The 20,766-nt window shown below is 39.3% G+C and overlaps 1 protein-coding gene across 1 annotated transcript in view; it reads right to left on the reverse strand.

The window, feature by feature from the left end:
- LOC131382511 (IQ domain-containing protein J) overlaps positions 1 to 20,766 on the reverse strand; it is a 181,899-nt gene that overhangs the window by 12,762 nt on the left and 148,371 nt on the right. The window contains exon 2 of the mRNA XM_058434624.1: positions 7,073 to 7,137. Coding sequence (XP_058290607.1) covers positions 7,073 to 7,137 — 65 coding nt within the window. The remainder of the gene's footprint in view (positions 1 to 7,072; positions 7,138 to 20,766) is intronic.

Below are 20,766 nucleotides of genomic sequence, written 5' to 3' on the forward strand. Positions count from 1 at the left end.
ACTGCTAATTTATACTTGTGTGTAAAGTAAGATATAGATTCAATTTTATTTTAATTTATTAAAGTTCCTGTTGATGGATGATGGATGAGTAACCATATCATGAAAAAAAAAAAAAATGTGGCTTTTTTATTTCTGTTGTTCTTTTGCTGTTCTCAACTAACATTCATAGCTATGGTATGAAAATCATTTCCTTTAAGAGAAAAGAAAAGGATCATATTGGACAATTTCAGGGGGAGAAAAAACACAGGGAGATGGTTATAAATTCCATGATACTGGCCAACTAGTAAGTTGTAGAGAAGACCTTATTCATCCCCAGTAGTACCACTGCCACCGGACCTTTCCTCCTTTCATTTGTAAGCCATTTCAGGGCTTCCACTGGGAACAAAGCATGGATCTCTGACCTGTAGAAAGGCAGAGGGCTATAGAGAAATTATCACTGCTTTCGGTGAGCTTATAGCACTCTTAGTGCTACAGTGATCAAGAAGGGCTTCACGGAGAAGGCAGCTCTTGGGACAAGTTTTGAAGCATGGATAGGAAGTAGGTAAGTTGAGAGTGAAGAGCAACATATGAGGAAGACAATAAAACAAATAGTAGAGGTGAAAACATTCAAAGGATGTTTTTAGAAAATAAAGAGAAATTTAGTCGAAGTGGATAAAAATAAAATAGGAGAACAAAAGGAAATAGGCTTTGATAAGCAGAAAGCTAATAGTTACTGGTCCCATAATGTGTATAACACACTGTCATAGACATTTTATGTGCATTATCTTATTTATCACAGTAACTTCCATTAACTAAGTCACTTTCCCCACTGTACAGCTGAAAAATCTGAAGCTTGGAGAGATAATGTTAAATTTACTGTACAGGAGGAACCACATTAAAACTCTCATCTCACTGCTCTCTCCACCAGAAGGAACTGGTTGGAGTATTTTAATATCAGGATTATTAAACTTAATCCCACTGACTGAAGTTTTCATAGGTAATATATTTAACATCCCAATTCAATACTCATGCATGTGGTAAGGTAGGGGCATGTGTGTGTGTGCAATAAAAATTTCAAGAAACATTACTCCCCCAACTACATGTGATATACTTTAATTTTTGAATTATATTTGAAACTTTTTTTAAAAGGCCAGTGGTGACCCACCAAATTTATTTAACAAACCATCAACAGATTATGATCTACAGTGTGAAAAGCTTTTCACACTGTAGATCATAATCTATTGCAGCAGGGAGCTCCATGCATTTGGAGCAGGGAAATATCATAAATGGTGGGTTTAAGGATGATTTGTGGTGGGAGTGAGCAAGGAGAGTGAAATAAAACTAGTTAGAAAGCTATTCAAATAGTCCAGGTTATGAGGACTAGGATTGTGGTGGTAGTAAAGAAAAGGGAAAAAAAGAAAAAAAATTGTGCTGGAGAGATCCCTTAGAATCATAAATGTATTTTTTTTTCTTTTTAGAAAGGAATGTCCAGGCAGTAGGGAAAACACAGGAGAGCACATAAATTCCTGCATGGCAAGTAGGTGGTGTCAACACCCCAAGATAGCTTGGGGCTGCTCAGCCTGATCGTTGAGGGGCAAGGAAGAACTCGTTTACTCTGTGCCATTGGTATTCAGGGTCCATTACTAATTCATTGTTAATCACTCATTCTACACATATATTTAATGTCTCCTGTGTGGCAGAAATGATGCAAAGCATGGAGGATAAAATGGTGAAAACACTAGACACGGTCCCTGTTCCTGTGGTCCCACAATCTAGGAGAACATGAACATTACACAAGTATTTGCAAGTGTGACAGATATTATTAAAGGAGAATAACAGAGGAACATAATACTGGGTAGGTGAGCAAAGAAAGTGATAAGATCTGGCTGTCTCCCCACCCAAATCTCACCTTGAATTGTAATAATCCCCACATGTCAAGGATGAGACCAGGTGGAGATAATTGAATAATTGAATCATGGGGGCAGTTTCCTCCATGCTGTTCTCATGATAGTGAGTTCTCACGAGATCTGATGGTTTTATAAGGGGCTTCCCCCGATTGCTGGGCACTCATTCTCTCTCCTGCTGCCCTGTGAAGAGGTGCCTTCCACAAAGATTGCAAGTTTCCTGAGGCCTCCCCGCCATGTGGAAATATGAGTTAATTAAATCTCTTTTCTTTAATAAATTGCCCAGTCTCAGGTATTTCTTCATAGCAGTGTGAGAAAGGACTAACACAGAAAGTCTTATTTTTATAATTCTATGGTCTTGTAGAAACAGCAGCCTTATGACAAGGATACTTTAAGACTCTTGTTACTTATTAATTACAAATTAAGCAATGAAGTTATATATTGTAGGGCCTGTAGATATGCAACAAAGACAGAGCTAATGTTTTCATAAAGAAAATAAAAACTTTCATAATATTAACACATTTGCTAATTTGGGGGTATAATTTATATATCCTCACCAAACTATAAACTACCAATGCCTGTTGGTTTAAATCTGATAGCTTTAGTTCATTCCATCAATAATTGTCTGTGGGTAATAAAGTGATTACTCCTCAGTACAATGTGTGACTTGCAATCACACATCTCCTATCAGAAACCCAGGCTGATTTAATATTTACAAAAATATGGCAGTCAGCCTAAGGTCTTACTTAAGTTAATAAGTGATTTTCCTAAACAATGGAGTCATAAGTAGCCTTCCAATTAATGGCCTTACCAACTGCTCTTCTCTGTTTATTGGCACATGCCAAGCTTTGCTAAGCTTGTGTGTGTGTGTGTGTGTGTGTGTGTGTGTGTGTATACACAAATGCACTTGATTGGCTCTGCCAATCGTCTCAGGTAGTATGGAGCTGCAGCTTCCCTCCCCTTCACACTAACTGTCTTACCACAAAACCCTGTTGAGCATTCAGAATAAATGTAATGTTCCAAGGGGGAATAACCGATCAACTGTTCTGACACCACTATCACTTAACTTACGGTCATTTCAAGTAGCTGAGATGATTTACATCAGCACCTAAGTCAGCTGCAGCTATAACAAAATGCCTAATCTGCTCACTCAAAGTACACCAATTTTTCAATCAAATTTGACAGCATTCAAGGACAGAGTCCTGACCTGAAACAGACCAAAAAAATCTCCAGAATTCCAAGCAAATGGGTATAGTTGTTAGGGCTGGTGGTCACCACTTGTTTTCTCTCTGTCCTGGACAAGCATAAAAGGAAAGTTTACCCCCATGGGCCCATGTGCTTTGAAGGAAGTATTTAATTCCCATTGCTGGAATTCCTCAATCGGGATTGAAAAAAAATAAGCACACAAAACAGACTGGTCATTTCCAGAAGGTTTTAGCTTTCTCAGGCCTCTGGATAATAAAGCGGAAAGAGTAGGGTGGGGCAGATGGAAGCCCACATATATACCATTAATTTTCAAATATCTTCCTGAGAGCAGACAGCTGAGAAAGATACATGCTGGTGTTAGTGAGAGGTTTAATATAGAATTGTGGTCAATTAGCAGAACAAAAAAAACTTCATTTCCTACATTAAAATCAATAATGGGCTGGGCACAGTAGCTCATGTCTGTAATCCCAGCACTTTGGGAGGCCAACGTGGGTGGATTACCTGAGGTCAGAGTTCGAGACCAGCCTGGCTAACATGGTGAAACCCTGTCTCTACTAAAAATACAAAAATTAGCCAGTGTGGTGGCAGGCGCCTATAATCCCAGCAACTAAGGAGGCTAAGGCAGGAGAATTGCTTGAACCCAGGAGGTGGAGGTTGCAGTGAGCCGAGATCACACCACTGCACTCCAGCCTGGGCAACAGAGCAAGACCCCATCTCGAAAAAAAAAAATCAATAATGAAAAACCAGCATGGCCAGGTTTAATAAATAAATGGGCCAAACATCATAGAGAAAGTGTGTCCTTGGAGAATTAAGCTGCATGAGGAGATTATTGAATAAGTGAAATGAATCTAAAATATATTTACACTACTGGTTCTCAACCCCAACTCCGCATTAGAGCTACATGAAGGAAGCTGTTAAGAAATACTGATTCCAGGGCCTCATCCCCTGAGAATCTAATTCAATTTGTCTAGAGTGGAGCTTAAGCCAGGGCATTTTTATTAAGCTCCCCAGTTGATTCTAAGTGCAGCCAAGGTGAAAAATAACTGACCTAGACCTAATGTCATTACAACACTAATCTCTATAAAAGAAAAGTCTTCATTCTAGTGTCAGCAAAAAACTCTATAGTTATTGTTTACATAGCTAGTGATGGTGGTGGTGGAGGGAAATTCTACTATTGTATTCTTATTTATTCATATTAATGAGAGCAGGCATAATAAAAATAAATGAACAGAAACTTCATTTGGCCCAAGGGCTGAAACTGCCTTTCAATCTGATGACATGCCAGATTCTTAGGATCGTGCAGATGGAATGAACCTTTGAGATTGTCTTGCCCAAACCCTTGCCCAGATGGAAAGGAAAGGAGCCAGCATTGAAGGTATCAGGCTATTATGGGCTGTCTCATTTAATGCTCGCAATAAGACTGTCAAGTCAAGACTACTATTCTCATTTTTAAAGATGAGTATAGTGGGGCTCAAGATGGTTAAAAATTTTGTCTAGACTGACAAAGCTAAGAAAAAGTAGAAAGAGGCATCAAACCCAAAGTTTTCAATTTTCCAGGATATTTTTTAACATTTTCAGATGTATGGTCATTTATACTCTTCTTGGGCACTTCCAGTATCTTATCAGCTACTTGGGGCTCAGCACATACTGTAAAGTATGGTGTTTGGCATGCTGAGTTCTTTGAACCTTAGGAGAAAAGGCCTCAGAAGCAAAGTCACTTTCTCTCTGACCTTCTCTTGCCCTTCTGTCCCTGCCCCTCTTTCTTCCATGACGCAAGCCATAAAAACCAGAATTCCTCTTCCACAAGGCAGGTCATAGAAACTAGAACCTTTCTCCCCCAAACAAGCTACAAAACCTAAAAATATTCCTCTAACCTTCCCCTGCCTTTCTGTATAAAATCTGGTCATAAACAAATTCTCTGACCTACCTAGTCTGATGGAAAGTCCTAAGACCCTCATTCCAGAGGTTCTTGCCCCATGCCCAAGAAGAAGGAATGCTGCACAGAGAGGCCAAGAAGAAGCTGAACTGGCCGGGCGCGGTGGCTCACGCTTGTAATCCCAGCACTTTGGGAGGCCGAGGCGGGCAGATCACGAGGTCAGGAGATCGAGACCACGGTGAAACCCCGTCTCTACTAAAAAAAAATATTAAAAAATTAGCCGGGCGTGGTGGCCGGCGCCTGTAGTCCCAGCTACTTGGAGAGGCTGAGGCAGGAGAATGGCGTGAACCCGGGAGGTGGAGCTTGCAGTGAGCCGAGATCGCGCCACTGCACTCCAGCCTGGGTGACAGAGCAAGACTCTGTCTCAACAACAAAAAAAAGAAGCTGAACTGACAGCCTTGCTGGGTTTCCCACTTCATACAGTAGATCCTTCCTTTTTGTCCATCACATTTCTACAGGGCTGTCCATTCTTCATCAAAATTAAGTATAAAAGTGGACAATTTTCCCTGGGTTTTCATTTCTGAAGGCTCCCACGTCACATAGAACCCTGATTAAATAGACCGGGTGCAGTGGCTCACGCCTGTAATCCCAACACTTTGGGAGGCTGAGTGGGCGGATCACTTGAGGTCAGGAGTTCGAGACCAGCCTGGCAACACGGTGAAACGCTGACTCTACTAAAAATACAAAAATTAGCTGGGTGTGTTGGCACGTGCCTGTAATCCCAGCTTCTCAGGAGGCTGAGGCAGAAGAATCACTTGAACCCGGGAGGCAGAGGTCACAGTGAGCTGAGATAGTGCCACTGCACTCCAGCCTGGGCAAGAGAGTGAGACTCCATCTCAATAAAATAAAATAAAATAAAATAAAGAACCCTGATTAAATAAGCTTGTTGTGCTTTTCTTTTGTTAACCTGTCTTCTGTTATAGGAGTGTTGGCTGTGCTCCTTATAATGAGTGAGGAAAGGTGTGATGCCTTTCTGCCCCTACACGGCTCACTTCTTGACAAAGTTCATTCTGTTTGGGGGTAGGCTGAATTTTTACAAAAGTTTTTCCTTATCTGAGTCACAATGCTCTTTCTCCATATATCCTACTCATTGACTCTTGTTCTATTTTCTGGAGCACGAAGAGCAACTTAGCCTCTCTTTTATAGGAACATCCTTCAAATGTTTGAGGACAGCTATTACATTTCTTCTGAGACTTCTTTTCTCCAAGCTACACATCCTCAGCTCTTTGTAGTAGTTTCACATGGTTCCAGAACTCTCACAATTTTAATCGACCTATTCTAATACTCTTGGGAATGTCAATGTGATTCTTAAATGTGGTGTCCAGAGCCAAGCATGACACCGAACCAGCTTGACTGGTCCTGAGTACATTGGGGCTCAGCCAGTGATTGACAGAAAAGATTCTGGAGGCAACCAAACCCGGGTTTATTTCCCATTCTCACCACTCACTAGCTGAGTACACATGGAGTTGCTGAAACCTCTCTGAGCCTGTTTTTCTTCGTCTGCGAAATGGAAATAATAATGCCTATATCAAAAGGCTATAATCAGAATTTGATGAGGAGTGTCTGTGAGCGTTCAACAGTACAGGGTATATTATAAATGTTTACTTTTATCTCTGTTCAATTTCGTCTCCTCTTTTTTGCTTATTTTAGCTCAATTTTGTCCCATTCTGTAGTGTTAATTTGAATGTTCAGTCTATTAGTCTTCGTGTTAGCTTTGTACTTTTTACAAATTTTGTGCCTGCCTTCTATTAATGTCCCTGATTAAAAGACTAAGACAGGTCAGAGTTAAGTTTCAAGCCCTCAGACATACCACCAGAAACGTCTTCCAGGCATCGTATTACTCTGTTAAGCAGTAGAGCTTGTGTATCATTGCTCAACTAGTCATACATTTATCTACCTATATCTCAAATGAGCCACATTTCTGGGCTCTGACCACAACGATAACATAAGAAACTGTCCAATTTACTTACTTATTTTTACCAGGAAGATTTTCTTTTTACTCAAGCTTCCCACCCTTGCAAATGATTTAACAATGCATTTTACTTACTTTTCAAATAAATATTTTCCATCATTAACTCGTTCTAGAGGATTCTGCAATCTTTTCAGTTCTTCCTGTGAAAAAGAAAAGATATATCTTACAAATTGTCACCAGCTACTTCCAAGCAATACTATTCAAGCAAAACTGTTAGCAAAATTGATACAACAGAACATTAAGAGTTCTGGACTGCACTTTGGGAGGCCGAGGTGGGCAGATCACGAGGTCAGGAGATCGAGACCATCCTGGCTAACGTGGTGAAACCCTGTCTCTACTAAAAATACAAAAAAATTAGCCAGGCATGGTGGCAGGCGCCTGTAGTCCCAGCTACTCGGGAGGCTGAGGCAGGAGAATGACGTGCACCCGGGAGGCGGAGCTTGCAGTGAGCCAAGATTGCGCCACTGCACTCCAGCCTGAGCGACAGAGTGAGACTTCGTCTCAAAAAAAAAAAAAAAAAAAAATAGTTCAGGACTTTGCGATGGTTAAGTGTTTAAACACACAAAAATACAACATGATCCTTGATCAAATTAGAATATAATATTGTCACTCAAATTATGTGATTTTTTTTTTTTTTTACTCACTAATGTTTCCTATTGTTTTTTCAGAGTTTGGATATGTTTACATAGATCCACCCACACTCTTTCCAAATTCACTTTCTCAACAGTATTGTCATTGCTGGTTGCTGGGTAAGAGACTCTAATGACTGCATGCTGCATTTGGCCATTCAGCAACCCTCCTCTCTTGTCTCAGTAACTCTTGGCAACCTCTTCTCCATAGCCCACGTGCTCAAACACACATACACACACACACACACACACATACACACACACCATTCCTGAATTCCAGGCATTTGTAGTCTCTGTAATCTCATTTCTCTGGCCACAGAGGTGTGAAAGGATTTCGCCCAGGTTCCTGGTGAGACTCCTGTCTTCAGTCTTATCAATCATGGCAGGATTTAAGGAAGACTCATGGAACTCTGTTCCTGGGAAGACCACCATTCCCTGAGGCCACACTATCTACCATACCATTTACCACACCACTTACCCCCCACCAGAAATTGTCAAAGTGACCAGTCCCAAGGGAAGCCGCCGTTAGAAATAATTATTCAATTACATCCAAAAGACCATCAGGACTAATCTCTACATGCTTATAACCCACCAGACACCCAAGTCTCCTAGATCACCTCTCCCATTACGCAATCTCTTAAACCCATACTGCATTCCAGAATGTGGCCTAATTACCCACCTCTCCCCAATCCTTCCAACCTTTCCAGTGGGTCCTTTACAGTCTTTCATCAGCAAAATCCTGTATCTCCCCAACTTCTTTGAATATGCCCTTAATTATGTTGTTCTAACAAAACTATGCCTCACTGTTCTGGGACAGCTAAGTTTTTGTTAGAGCAAGAAGAGCAAAGAATTGTTCAGAAAAGAGGTCTAGTATATAGAGGATTTTGCAGATGAAGAAGTTGGCTGAGTCCCTGAGCCCACCTTCTCCCCCGCAGTCCTCTTAAGAGGTGGCCATTTCTTCCCCACATGCTACATACTACACGGTGTGGAGGTTGGGTGGGACCTTCTTTGCTCCTCATTGCTGCTTTCAGATCTTTGCCACTCCTACAAAACCTCTGGAAACATGCCAGCTGCCAGTCCTAGCCATCTGTCCTCTTCTCTATCTATCCTAACTCCTCAGGGGATCTCAGCCAGTCTCACAGCTTCTATTTTATATTTGTACCTGATCTCTTCTCTAAACTTCACTCTTCTGCATCCACCCTGCCTACTTGACAGTTCCATGTACATGTCTGACAAGCATCTCAAGCTCAAAACCAAAATGTTGATTTCCCTGCTTATAACCTCCTACCCAAGCCTCCTTCTTCACTGCTTCTTCCTCATTTTAGCAAATGGCATCACTATTCACCAAGCTATGAAGAGTTAAAACTAAGAACCAGACTTTACTCATTTCTTCCTCTCACCATTTATAGTCAATCAATGAGCTAATCTTATTGACCCCACTTTCAAAATATATTTGGAACTTGGCCACCTCTCAGTCTGGTCTAAGCCAACCATGGTAATCTTCTAATTATTGCCCTGCTTCCTATGTTAGGCTGCATCAGTCACTTCTCCTAACATCAGCCTAAGTGGTCTTGTAGTACCTTGGTTTTCTTTTTTAATTGGAGTATAATTTACAAAGTATGAAATGCACCTTATAAGTGTACAATAAGTGTCACCTGGGCTGGAGTACAGTGGTGCGATCTCAGCTCACTGCAACCTCCACCTCCCAGGTTCATGCAATTCTCCTGCTTCAGCCTCCTGAGTAGCTAGGATTATAGGCACCTGCCGCCATACCCAGCTAATTTTTTGTATTTTTAATAGAGACAGGGTTTCACCATGTTGGCCAGGCTGGTCTTGAACTCCTGACCTCATGATCTGCCTGCCTTGGCCTCCCAAAATGCTGGGATTACAGGCATGAGCCACTGCTCCCGGCCAGATTCTCTCACTTTAAAAAAACTCTTTCAGTTGAGGTTTTGTTTTGTTGTTGTTTTTTATACAACTGAAAGAATCCTGAGAAGTTACCATGTAAGCCATAACCTAGGACTAGTGAATACAAAATTCTAAGATGAGCCGTAGCATTATAAAAGTTCAGAACTGAGCTGTTGTTTGCTTACTTTGTTTTGGCCATGTCTTTTAAAATGTCTTTTTCAGAACACTGACGGGGCCGGGTGTGGTGGCTCATGCCTGTAATCCCAACACTTTGGGAGGCCAAGGCAGGTGGATCTCTTGAGGTCAGGAGTTCAAGACCAGCCTGGCCAACATGGTGAAACCCCCTCTCTACTAAAAAATACAAAATATTAGCCGGGTGTAGTGGTGCACTCCTGTAGTGCTGGACCTTGGCCTCCCAAAGTGCTGGGATTACAGGTGTGAGCCACAGTGCCTGGCTGTGAATTACTTTTTATGTATGTTGTGATGAGGTAGGGATTGAGATCTATTATACAGTGTCTATATAAAACACTGTCTATTTTGTTACTGGATCTCTTTTTTATATAACGGAATGAAAGAGAAATACAATTTAGAATTTAGTAGTAGGGTATATTTGCCCCTTTTGATGTAATAGTACACTAATTTTCATCAACAAAACAACTCATAAGTCTTAACAAGGTCATTTGTTTTGCTTTGGCTGGCAGAAGCTTAAGCAAAATTAAATATTTAATTGCCACAAGGATTCTTTTTAGGCAGTTAGAACAATCATTCCCCACTTCTTTAACTACATGATCTATAAACGTCTTTATTTTTGTTTTAACTCTGTTATTACATTTGTGATATTTATAGTAAGTGAAAGCAAATATCTACCATATAGGCAGAGTAATTATAATAGGTAGAAAGATAGAGATGATAGATGATAGGTGACAGAAAGATAGATTATCCTTTGCAATCTTTAACATATCGTTTTATTTTTAGGGTAAAACTTACTCTTTAGTCCTATAGACTCTTGTTACATATTCTAAGAATAAGCCTCCACATTTATCCTCTATTTTCCCCTACACTTCCTATTTTTTTTTTATCATATCACACCCCACCTCCAATGACATAAGTAACAAATCTAGGTCATATATTTTCTTGTGTTGCTTAATAACAAGGATATGTCCTGAGAGATTTGTCATTAGGAGATTTCATCATTGTGTGAACATCAGAGTATGCTTACACAAGCCTAGATGGTATAGCCTACTACACACCTGGGCTATGTGATACAGCCTATTGCTCCTGGGCTACAAACCTATAAAGCATATGTTACTGTAAGAAAATTATAACACAATGGTAAATATTTGTATATCTAAACATATCCAAATCTAGAAAAAGTACAGTACAAATATTGTATTGCAACCTTTGTAATGTTATGTTGTTATGGGTTGTATATGTGATCAATATTGGCCAAACGTCATTATGCAGTGCAGGACTGGAAATGGTCAGACCTGAAGCTGCTCTGATACAGAAAGGAAACAGTTTGAATGAAAAATCTTAACTATTCTTAAAAACCAAAGGTGAATTTTTAGGTTGTAATTTTTTTCCCCCTGCATCATGATTAGAAAAGAAATGGAGCTACTGCCAGTCCTGGCACTTTCTTCTCCAAGATGTGGCCGTGGCATGCTTTCTTCTATTCTTTTTTCTCTGGGGACTTAGGGGACATAAAAGCATTTTTGCAATTTGTGCCAGCCACTCTCCTTTCCTTGGATATTTCATTGCCGAAAGCTTGCTGGGTGGGGAGGGCTTTGATGCAGTACTTTATTCAATATCTGACTATCCACATTCTAGGAAATCATATTAAACATAAGGTCAATGACTAACAAGAGCTTTCTGAGCAGCTGCTCTGCTGACAATTTGGAGGATTGATTTCATCATTTGGTTATTTAAGCTAACTATACAAAAACACTTCAATTCAATTGGCCTGGAAGTTCCAAACCATGTCCTCATTTTCTCAGAGATGGATAAGCAAGTCAAATTACTCCACAGATCTTCACTCAGAGTTTCATCCTTTGAGAAAGCTTTGTTTTATTTTACTATTAAAAGCAAACACAAGTAGATCTATCCCATCATTGGTTTCTCTTACTAGTCCCATTTGTCTCTGATTTTATATCTGGCAATACCATTTTCTTACTAGAAACCAATGCCATTTTTCTACTAGCTCCCTGTTGCTGTCAGGATAGATTCCAAACTCCTCAGCCAAGGCCTGTGTGACAGGGCCCAGCCTGCCTCTCCCAACTCCACCTCATTGGCCCCTGCACACACTTCTTCTCTGAGCCCAGTCAAATGATTCATCACAAAATCCCAGAACTCACGTGCCCACTGGACATTTCAGTGACAACATGTCTCTAACTCTTCTACTGATCCACACCATTCTTCTTTCGGGAAGACCCCAATTTTCCCCTCCTCCAAGCAGGTATTTCTAACCCAAAAAGAAAGTTGGGTACCCCACCCTCCTTTCTCAGCAACCTCTGGTGATCCTTATTTTTAGTATTTACTCTTTACCTGCCTCCCCCACTCAGCTCTTCAAGGTCAGGGATGGTAACTTATTCACTTTGATGTGCCTATTCCCAAAATGAGTTATTGAAGAGGTGCTTGATATTATCTGTTGAATAAGTGAATGTGTAGAGGAAAAGAAACTCTAGTAGCTTAATGGCCCAAAAAATCCCAAATAATTTTATATCCTCTGCTGACTATTTTCTGCCTGTCAGATACAGTCTTTACTCTTCTCCATTCTTCCCTGTGTCCTGAGAGGCTCATAATTTTGGACTTTATCTATTAGGCCATTTATTCTATGGCCTTGGGGAACGTTTGAGCAGAGGGAGGCACTGGCATGAGCCCAGAGGGTAACAGAAGAAAGAAGTTGGAATATTTCTTCTCTCTGTTCTCCTCTCTTGCTGGAGCACAGGTTGGACATAACTAATGGCCATAGTTTCCATAGAGTGGCCTTTCCCACAAGATAGTGCATATTCCCATAACTGCTCCATTTTCTCACCCCTCCAAGACCTATGCTTCCTTCCTCTCCCTTCCTTTGCCCCTTCCAACTATTGATAACCCCAGATGCTTCCTTCTTCCTTGTGGCTTCTCCTCTACTCCACCACATCTGTGTAACTAGTCACTTCATTAAACTCTCAATCGTCCTTTTACATGAGTTGTCTCTGAATCCAGAAACTTCAAGAATCCTAAGTTTCTTTTGTTTGCCCTGTCTTTGCAATTCTTTTTCTATAAACCAATAAACTTAACTAATCATATTAATTAATCATATTATTTACCAGAAGAACATGTGTGTTTGATGAGTAATCTTAATAGGAGAAGCTGTCACTACTCAAGGACCTGAACCTGGTTCGGTTCCACTCACCAAATAACAGGACAATTTCTACTATGCTCTATTTACTTCTTTTCTTTTAAATGTAGGCTAGACCTCTCTGCAAAATACAAGTTGAATTATTCAAGTACAATCCAGACACACAGCATTCCAGAATCCTTAATCCCATTTCTCTAAATGAAGTCTGTGTTATGAGTGGCAAAGGAATCTAGGCTACATTGTTATGGTGAAAAATTATTGACTACTTTCCAGGCTTCCCACTGTTATAAGAGTTGTTCTAAAGTAACTTGGGTGTGAACTATTAGAATGAATGGTGGGTATTGAATATTGTTCTTTTGTGTCTGGCTTTACCCTCCTGTCTCAATCCTGCAGTCTTTTCTTCTGTCACAGACAGTGGAATAGCTAAGAGGTTAGACAAGCCCATTTCTGTGGCTGCTTAGTCAGCTCCTTGACCTGCCCAATAATAAAATACTGTTCTGGTTTGTTTTTTATTTTTCCTCCTTTTTCAATCTCTACCACTTCTATTGCCTAAGCGAGCAGCGTATGTTCTTTGGACAGGTTTAAAATCAGAAATCCAATCAAAATTGCTTTTTCTCTAAAGTACACTTGTTCACTTGTTTCTAAATGCCAACCTTTTAACTTTTCTGACTTACATCATGATCATTTAATCCCAGCATATCCCAGAGCATTTAAGTTAACTTAAAATGTGAAAACAATCTGCAATTTACTTCACTGTGTAGCTGTGGGTGACAAAATCTGTGCCACTTACATAAATCAGGTTTTTTTGTGTTGGAAATAATTATATATTAACCTAAGGGCAACTATTTAACAAAAATTAAAAACCAAAATCACTTTTGATGCTTTTGACCATTCAATAATTTCATTATATATTACCAGGCTTCCTCACCTGCTCCCCTCCATCCGTTTTTTAATGGAAGTGTAATAAGGGCACTAAAAAGGGGGTTACTAATGTTTGCATAATTTGGAAAAGTAGAAGACATAAAATCTATAGTAATTTTGGCTCCACATCATTAAACATGAAATATTGATTATTGCTCTTTGCAACAGAATTTATGAAGCTGGCTAGGCTGCTGTGTCCACATTAAGTGATTCTGATGCTTTGCCCTCGGACCTCAGTGGCTGTAAATGATGCTCCTTGGTGACAACTGGGAGGCTGGCATTCTGATCCACAGCCTTAAGAGATACATTTCCCAGATTAGACCAGGAATGACCCAGCTGCACAGCCCAACTTCAGAAAATTAAATTGGAGGGAGTCCAAACCTCTGTTGAAATAACTGTATGAATTACAATGCTTCCACAGGCCTTGTTATAATGTAAATGTGCTTTACAATTTACTGCCATTTCCCTTCTATCCCTGCTGTGAATGTGGGCATTAATAGTCATCTCATATATTTAAAGGCAAAAAGGCATCAAAAATAAAAATGCAAGATTCATGTATTCTCCCTTTGGAAAGCAAGGACTAAATTCCTTGGTGTTTTTTGTTTTTTGTTTTTTGTTTTTTGTTTTTGCAAAAGGAGCATACATTTTGTTTATGTATTACACATTAATGTTTTCTATGGCTGGCAAACCTGTAAATTTCACACACAGAAGTTACCTTGTAGCTAAACACGAATTTCTTTGGGAGGAAAAAAATGGCAAATAGGACATCAACGGCTCATTTAAAGGATTCATTCAGTTAAGTTATGGGCACATGAAGCATACATGAGGTAGTAGACTTAAAAAGAGATTTGCCTGTTTCTAACACTTTAAGGACATTTTGAATGTCCAGCGAGATTCAGAGGGACTGTAATTTTACAGCAGTAATCATTGAGTGAGGTAGTCCTGGGCTTTACTATACTTGTTGACAGTGGACTTATTATTAATATTAGCTGCCTTCTACATTGTAAACTTAGAAACTTACAAACATAAGATATGCCTATGAAAATTGAAAATTGTTGTGATAGCTCATTATTCTTGTTTGACCAACCAAGCTACGTTCATAAACATTAGGACATAACAGCTTTTGCCTGCCACGTGTGAAACATAGCAAGTGCAAACCTAATTTTGACTGGTTAAGTCATTGTCCCTGGTAACCTTGGATCTGAGACAATTTCAGTCCCTGAGATTCTCCAAGAGTAGATGGGCACTTCTGGAAGGGTACACTTACAGCCAGATCATTCAAGCCAGCTCTTTGCCCTAATCTGAATAAGCACCAGCAAACTGCAATCCACTCGCACTGGATCCAGGATTGTTAGACAGGATAAGACAGCCCAGTGCTATTTTGAAAAATACCCTTCAGGCTTAAATATTCCCCTCTCCTTTTCATAAGTAGTACATGGTCTCAAACCTTTTGCTAGTTTTAGATCATGACATTCAAAAACTATCATTATAGAATGAAGAACCAGCTCATTACAAAATGTCTAACCACTTCCATTAAACCTAGGATACAAGAAATTGAAACACTACTAGTAAAATTTTTTAAGTGGTCTCTTTGCTCAATGTTAATTCAGCTTAACAGCAGGACAACTATAAAAATTCAACTGAGATCAAAATATAGGTATAGGCACAAGGGTGTAGATATTTTTACATTTCATATATTTCTTCCTTCTGAGAAAATTATCCTAGAGACCATGCTTCAAGATGAGAACACAAGTACAAATAAGCGCAGAAGCCAACAAATAAACACCTCTCAGAATGCAGACAGAACAGCAAATGTGGATGCGTGAATCCATACACCAACTCCGGGTTTCTTGCACCAAAGCACAAAAAAAAAGTGCAGGCAATCAGAACAACATGTAACTCCCAAATTGTTTATACCTGATTCTGGAATACATTTTGTTGTAGTGTAGCAAACACCATCCAGATTAGATTTTTTTGCTTAGCCGGGTTAGAAAATGAGTTTGCATTTCTTATGTATTTACTAAGTGATGTTGTGAAGAAGCAATCCAAATGCATGCTGGGAAGAGCTTCTAAAATGCCCTGCAGCCCCTCATACCGATCTATCTCCCCCTTTCTCTCCCCTTCACTACCACCCTTGTTCAGGGCCTTGATTCTTCTCTCTGGGACTATTTCATTGTGCTGCCTAATTGCTTTTCTTTAAGTACATATTCAACAATTTAAAACATTATTATTATTATTGTAGAGACAGGGTTATACAGGCTGGTCTCTATCTCCCGGCCTCACGCAATGTTTTTGCCTTGGCCACCCAAAGTGCTGGGATTACAGGCGTGAATCACCGTGCCTGACCCATCTCCAATAATTTAACTCTTCTGCTCATAAACACTACTGCTAACTTAAACAAAAACATCTTCAGGATTAAAAACATTCCTAACTCCCTAGCCACAGGATTGCTTCTCTTATACTTTCTGAAATTCTTCAAAATTCATTTGAAATGTGATTTTATGTATTTTAGTATTTCATTCTGCAACTAATTCTATGTCCTTTCTTTGAACTATTTTTATTACTACTACTAATTGAATTTTACTAGGCTCCAGGCATGTTGCATGAATTATCTCTTAAAAATTATCACTGAAGAGTTATGAAAATAGCAAAATATGCCATTATTATTCCCATTTCTTGGATAAGAAAACATACTTAGGAGATTAAATAACTTGTCCAAGGTCTTATGGCAGAAGTGAGGTGCCAATATAATAAGCAGTCTGATCCCAGAATCTAAACTGTATCATCTGCACTCTTTTCCCATGATTGACTTGGGACTTACACCAGTGTGAGTAGCAGCAGTATCTCACCCATGGTATTTGTAAAGAAGTTGTAATGTTCTGCAAACTGCTCAGATTTATCATTTAAATTAGATGTGTCACCTAATTACTATCTGATCTTAGAAAGCGACTCCTTCCCTTTAGATCTCAGTTTCATCATGTGTAAGATGATGATGGCAATGTCTACTATACAGTACTATGTGGGGATTGACTAAAATAACATATTTCAAGGTGTTTTGTGTAATCTAAAGTGCTGGTCATCCATAGAGAGATTCCTTAAGTGTCACACTGAGGATAGCAGTTATGTCTTACTTGTCTTGTCATTCCTGTGGTGCCCAGCTCTGCTCCATTCCTGTGTAATCTTGGGCTGTGTGACTCCTTTGAGCCTCAGTTTTATCATCTGTAAAATGGGGACACTAATTGTACCAAATTTCAAAGCTTGATGATTAAAAATTCAGTCTTGCACCAGGCAAATAGCAGGTGCTTGATGACATTAGTTATTTTAACTATCACGTAGATTTTTATTATTATGTATCTCAGCCTCTTCAAAACATGGATGTTAATCTAAGTATCTTCTGGTTCACGCTCAACCAATTTCCCATTAGTTACCCAGTTTTGCCAAATGGCCTCTGGAACACTATCTATTTCTACTGTCCTTATTTGAAGACTTATTGCCTGCCAGAAGGAGCAACCTGAAATGCCAAACTCATCAGGACAGTCAACTCCTTGGAACCTTTCTTGACCCCCTTCACCTAGCAGATAGAGCCTAAGCCCCTGGGCCTGGCAGGACTTCATACCAAGTTCTGTGTGACATGCCCTCTCTTTCCATCCCCAACCTACTAAATTCTCTTGGAACATAAACGTGTCATCAAAACCCAGAATAAGATCATGAACTCAAAAACTTGGGATGAGTCAGTCAAGATGTGGGTTTAAATAAATCAATAAGAGAATCTTTTAAAGAAGAAAGAAAAGGGTAGTAATATATTGCAGTGTCTAATATTATCATTAAATAGCACAGCATTACCTCAATTATCTGGAGAGCATTATATATTGGAACAAATCTCTATACCTGGATATTAAGTCCTATCTGTCCCAGAAGATCTGTCACACAGCTCTCAGCTAACCCCCACCTATTTTACCTGAAAGTTTTCATTTAAAGCCCTCTTTAGGAATGATTCTTTCCCACACAATAATAGTGGGAGACTTTAACACCCCACTGTCAATATTAGATCAACAAGACAGAAAATTAACAAGGATATTCAGGACTGGAACTCAGCTCTGGACCAAGCAGACCTAACAGACATCTACAGAGCTCTCCACTCCAAATCAACAGAATATACATTCTTCTCAGCACCACATAGCACTTACTCTAAAATTGACCACATAATTGGAAGTAAAACACTCCTCAGCAAATGCAAAAGAACAGAAATCATAATAAACAGTCTCTCAGACCACAGTGCAATCAAATTAGAACTTAGGATTAAGAAACTCACTCAATGAGCTGAGATCACACCACTGCACTCCAGCTGGGCAACACAGTGAGACTACATCTCAAAAAAAAAAAAAAAAAAAGAAAGTCTCTAAAAACTGCACAACTACACGGAAACTGAACAACCTGCTCCTGAATGACTACTGGGTAAATAAGGAAATTAAGGCAGAAATAAATAAGTTATTTGAAACCAGTGAGAACAAAGACACAACACACCAGAATCTCTGGGACACAGCTAAAGCAGTGTTTAGAGGGAAATTTATAGCACTAAGTGCCCACAGGAGAAAGCAGGAAAGATCTAAAATCAACACCCTAACGTCACAATTAAAACAACAAGAAAAGTGAGAGCAAACAAATTCAAAAGCTAGCAGAAGACAAGAAATACCTAAGACTAGAGCAGAACTGAAAGAGTTAGAGACACAAAAAAATCCTTCAAAAAAAAAAATCAGTGAATCCAGGAGCTGGTTTTTTGAAAAGATCAACAAAATAGATAGACCGCTAGCCAGACAAATAAGGAAGAAAAGAGAGAAGAATCAAATAGACACAATAAAAAATGATAAAGGGGATATCACCACTGATCCCACAGAAATACAAGCTACCATCAAAGAATATTATAAACTCCTCTATGCAAATAAACTAGAACATCTAGAAGAAATGGATAAATTCCTGGACACATACACCCTCCCAAGACTAAATCAAGAAGAAGTTGCATCCCTGAATAGACCAATAACAAGCTCTGAAATTGAGGCAGTAATTAATAGCCTACCAACCAATAAAAGCCCGGGACCAGACAGATTCACAGCCGAATTCTACCAGAGGTACAAAGAGGAGCTGGTACCATTTCCTCTGAAACTATTCCCAACAAATAGAAAAGAGGGACTTCTCCCTAACTCATTTTATGAGGCCAGCATCATCCTGATACCAAAACCTGGCAGAGACACAACAAAAAAAGAAAGTTTCAGGCCAATATTCCTGAAGAACATTGACGCAAAAATCCTCAATAAAATACTGGCAAACCGAATCCAGCAGCACATCAAAAGGAATGATTCTTAAACAAGCTTAATTTTATTTCCTAGCTGGCAGGAAATAAAAGAATTCATAAGAATGTGATTATCAGAAAACATGAATGAGATAGGGTGATCACAGACTAGATGTGAGGGGAAGAAACAAGAAACTAAAAACCAGATCCTAAACATATTTTCACTGAACACATATATAAAGGTCTCTACTGCCTGGAATGTCATCTCCTCTTGAAATGTCTCCAAGTTTCCTCATTTGACGTAAGCTTTCACTCCCCAAACTCTTACAGCTGGATGTGGCTATGCTGGGTATAGCCCTTATGTTGCCTATATAAGATGTCTGATCCTCCTTACATAGCCTAAATGTTGGGAGCAGAATCTTTTTTCCCATTAATTCTAAATATCTTTCTAACTTAGAAACCCTACTTTGGCCAACTGGGGCGTGCCAGCTACAAACTAGGGGTATGTGGAGCTTGTGGTCCGGCATACATCTTCCCAGAATGTCAAGTTTACTTCATGAACAGCAAAACTACGATTTCAAAATGTAGTACAAAGTTTGAATTAATTTTAGAGCTAAAATAGGAGGCCTCAAATAATGTTTAGGTTTGAATATGGCTATTTTTCCTACACACCACCAACAATAATACACACAGTCGCTATTTTCTGCCTTTGAGATTTCTGGGTGGAGAAGTTGACAAACACTACCCTGGATAAGACAGAAAGTGAATATCATGTATTTTTTAATATGGCTAGAAAGTATGTAATAGTGTGAGTTCTATTAACCATGGATAAAGTTTTTTAAAAAGTACTTGTGAAGGTAGCATTCTTCTTTTAAATGCCATAGGCCTTTATTATATTTTCTCATTGCTTGTCAGGGAGGAAGGTGAAATCCATCTAAGTCTAATGCCTTCTTTCTGTGTGAGATTGTACGAAGCAGGCATCACTGTTTAGGGAAGGGAAAGCTTACTTCTACACTTGATTGCTTATCAGACCCGGCAGATGCTGGGTTTTCTGAGCTTGTATTATAATCTCCTGGATACATCAAGTATCATAAATTTTAGCATCCAGCATAATTCTTAAGTGCACACAGCAATAACTTAAGTGTTAAGAGGAACATCCAATAGATATTCATTAAAAATATCAAAAAAGACACATGCACTTGTATGTTCATTGCCATGCTATTCACAATAGAAACGACATGGAATTAACCTAGCTGCCCATCAGTGACGGATTGGATAAAGAAAATGTGGTGTATACACATTATGGAATACTACACAGCCATAAAAAAGAATGAAATCATGTCCTCTGCAGAAACCTAGATGGAGTTGAGGCCATAATCCTAAGAGAATTAATGCAGGAACAGAAAACCAAACACTATATGTTCTCACTTGTAAGTGGGAGCTAAACATTAAGCATACCTGGACATAAATAGGTACAATAAACACTGCAGATTATAAGAGAGTGGAGGTAAGGAGAAGAGGGACATGGGATGAAAAAGTACCTATTGGGTACTATGCTTACTACCTGGGTCCAATATACCCATGTAACAATCCTACACATGCACCCCCTGTATCTAAAATAAAAGCTGAAATTAAAAAAAAAATAACAAAACTGTAGTTGAGGTGGCAAGCAACTTTAACCCGG

This window comes from Hylobates moloch, unplaced genomic scaffold, assembly GCF_009828535.3.
Source record: "Hylobates moloch isolate HMO894 unplaced genomic scaffold, HMol_V3 SCAFFOLD_35, whole genome shotgun sequence".
In the NCBI taxonomy this organism is placed as follows: Eukaryota; Metazoa; Chordata; class Mammalia; order Primates; family Hylobatidae; genus Hylobates; species Hylobates moloch.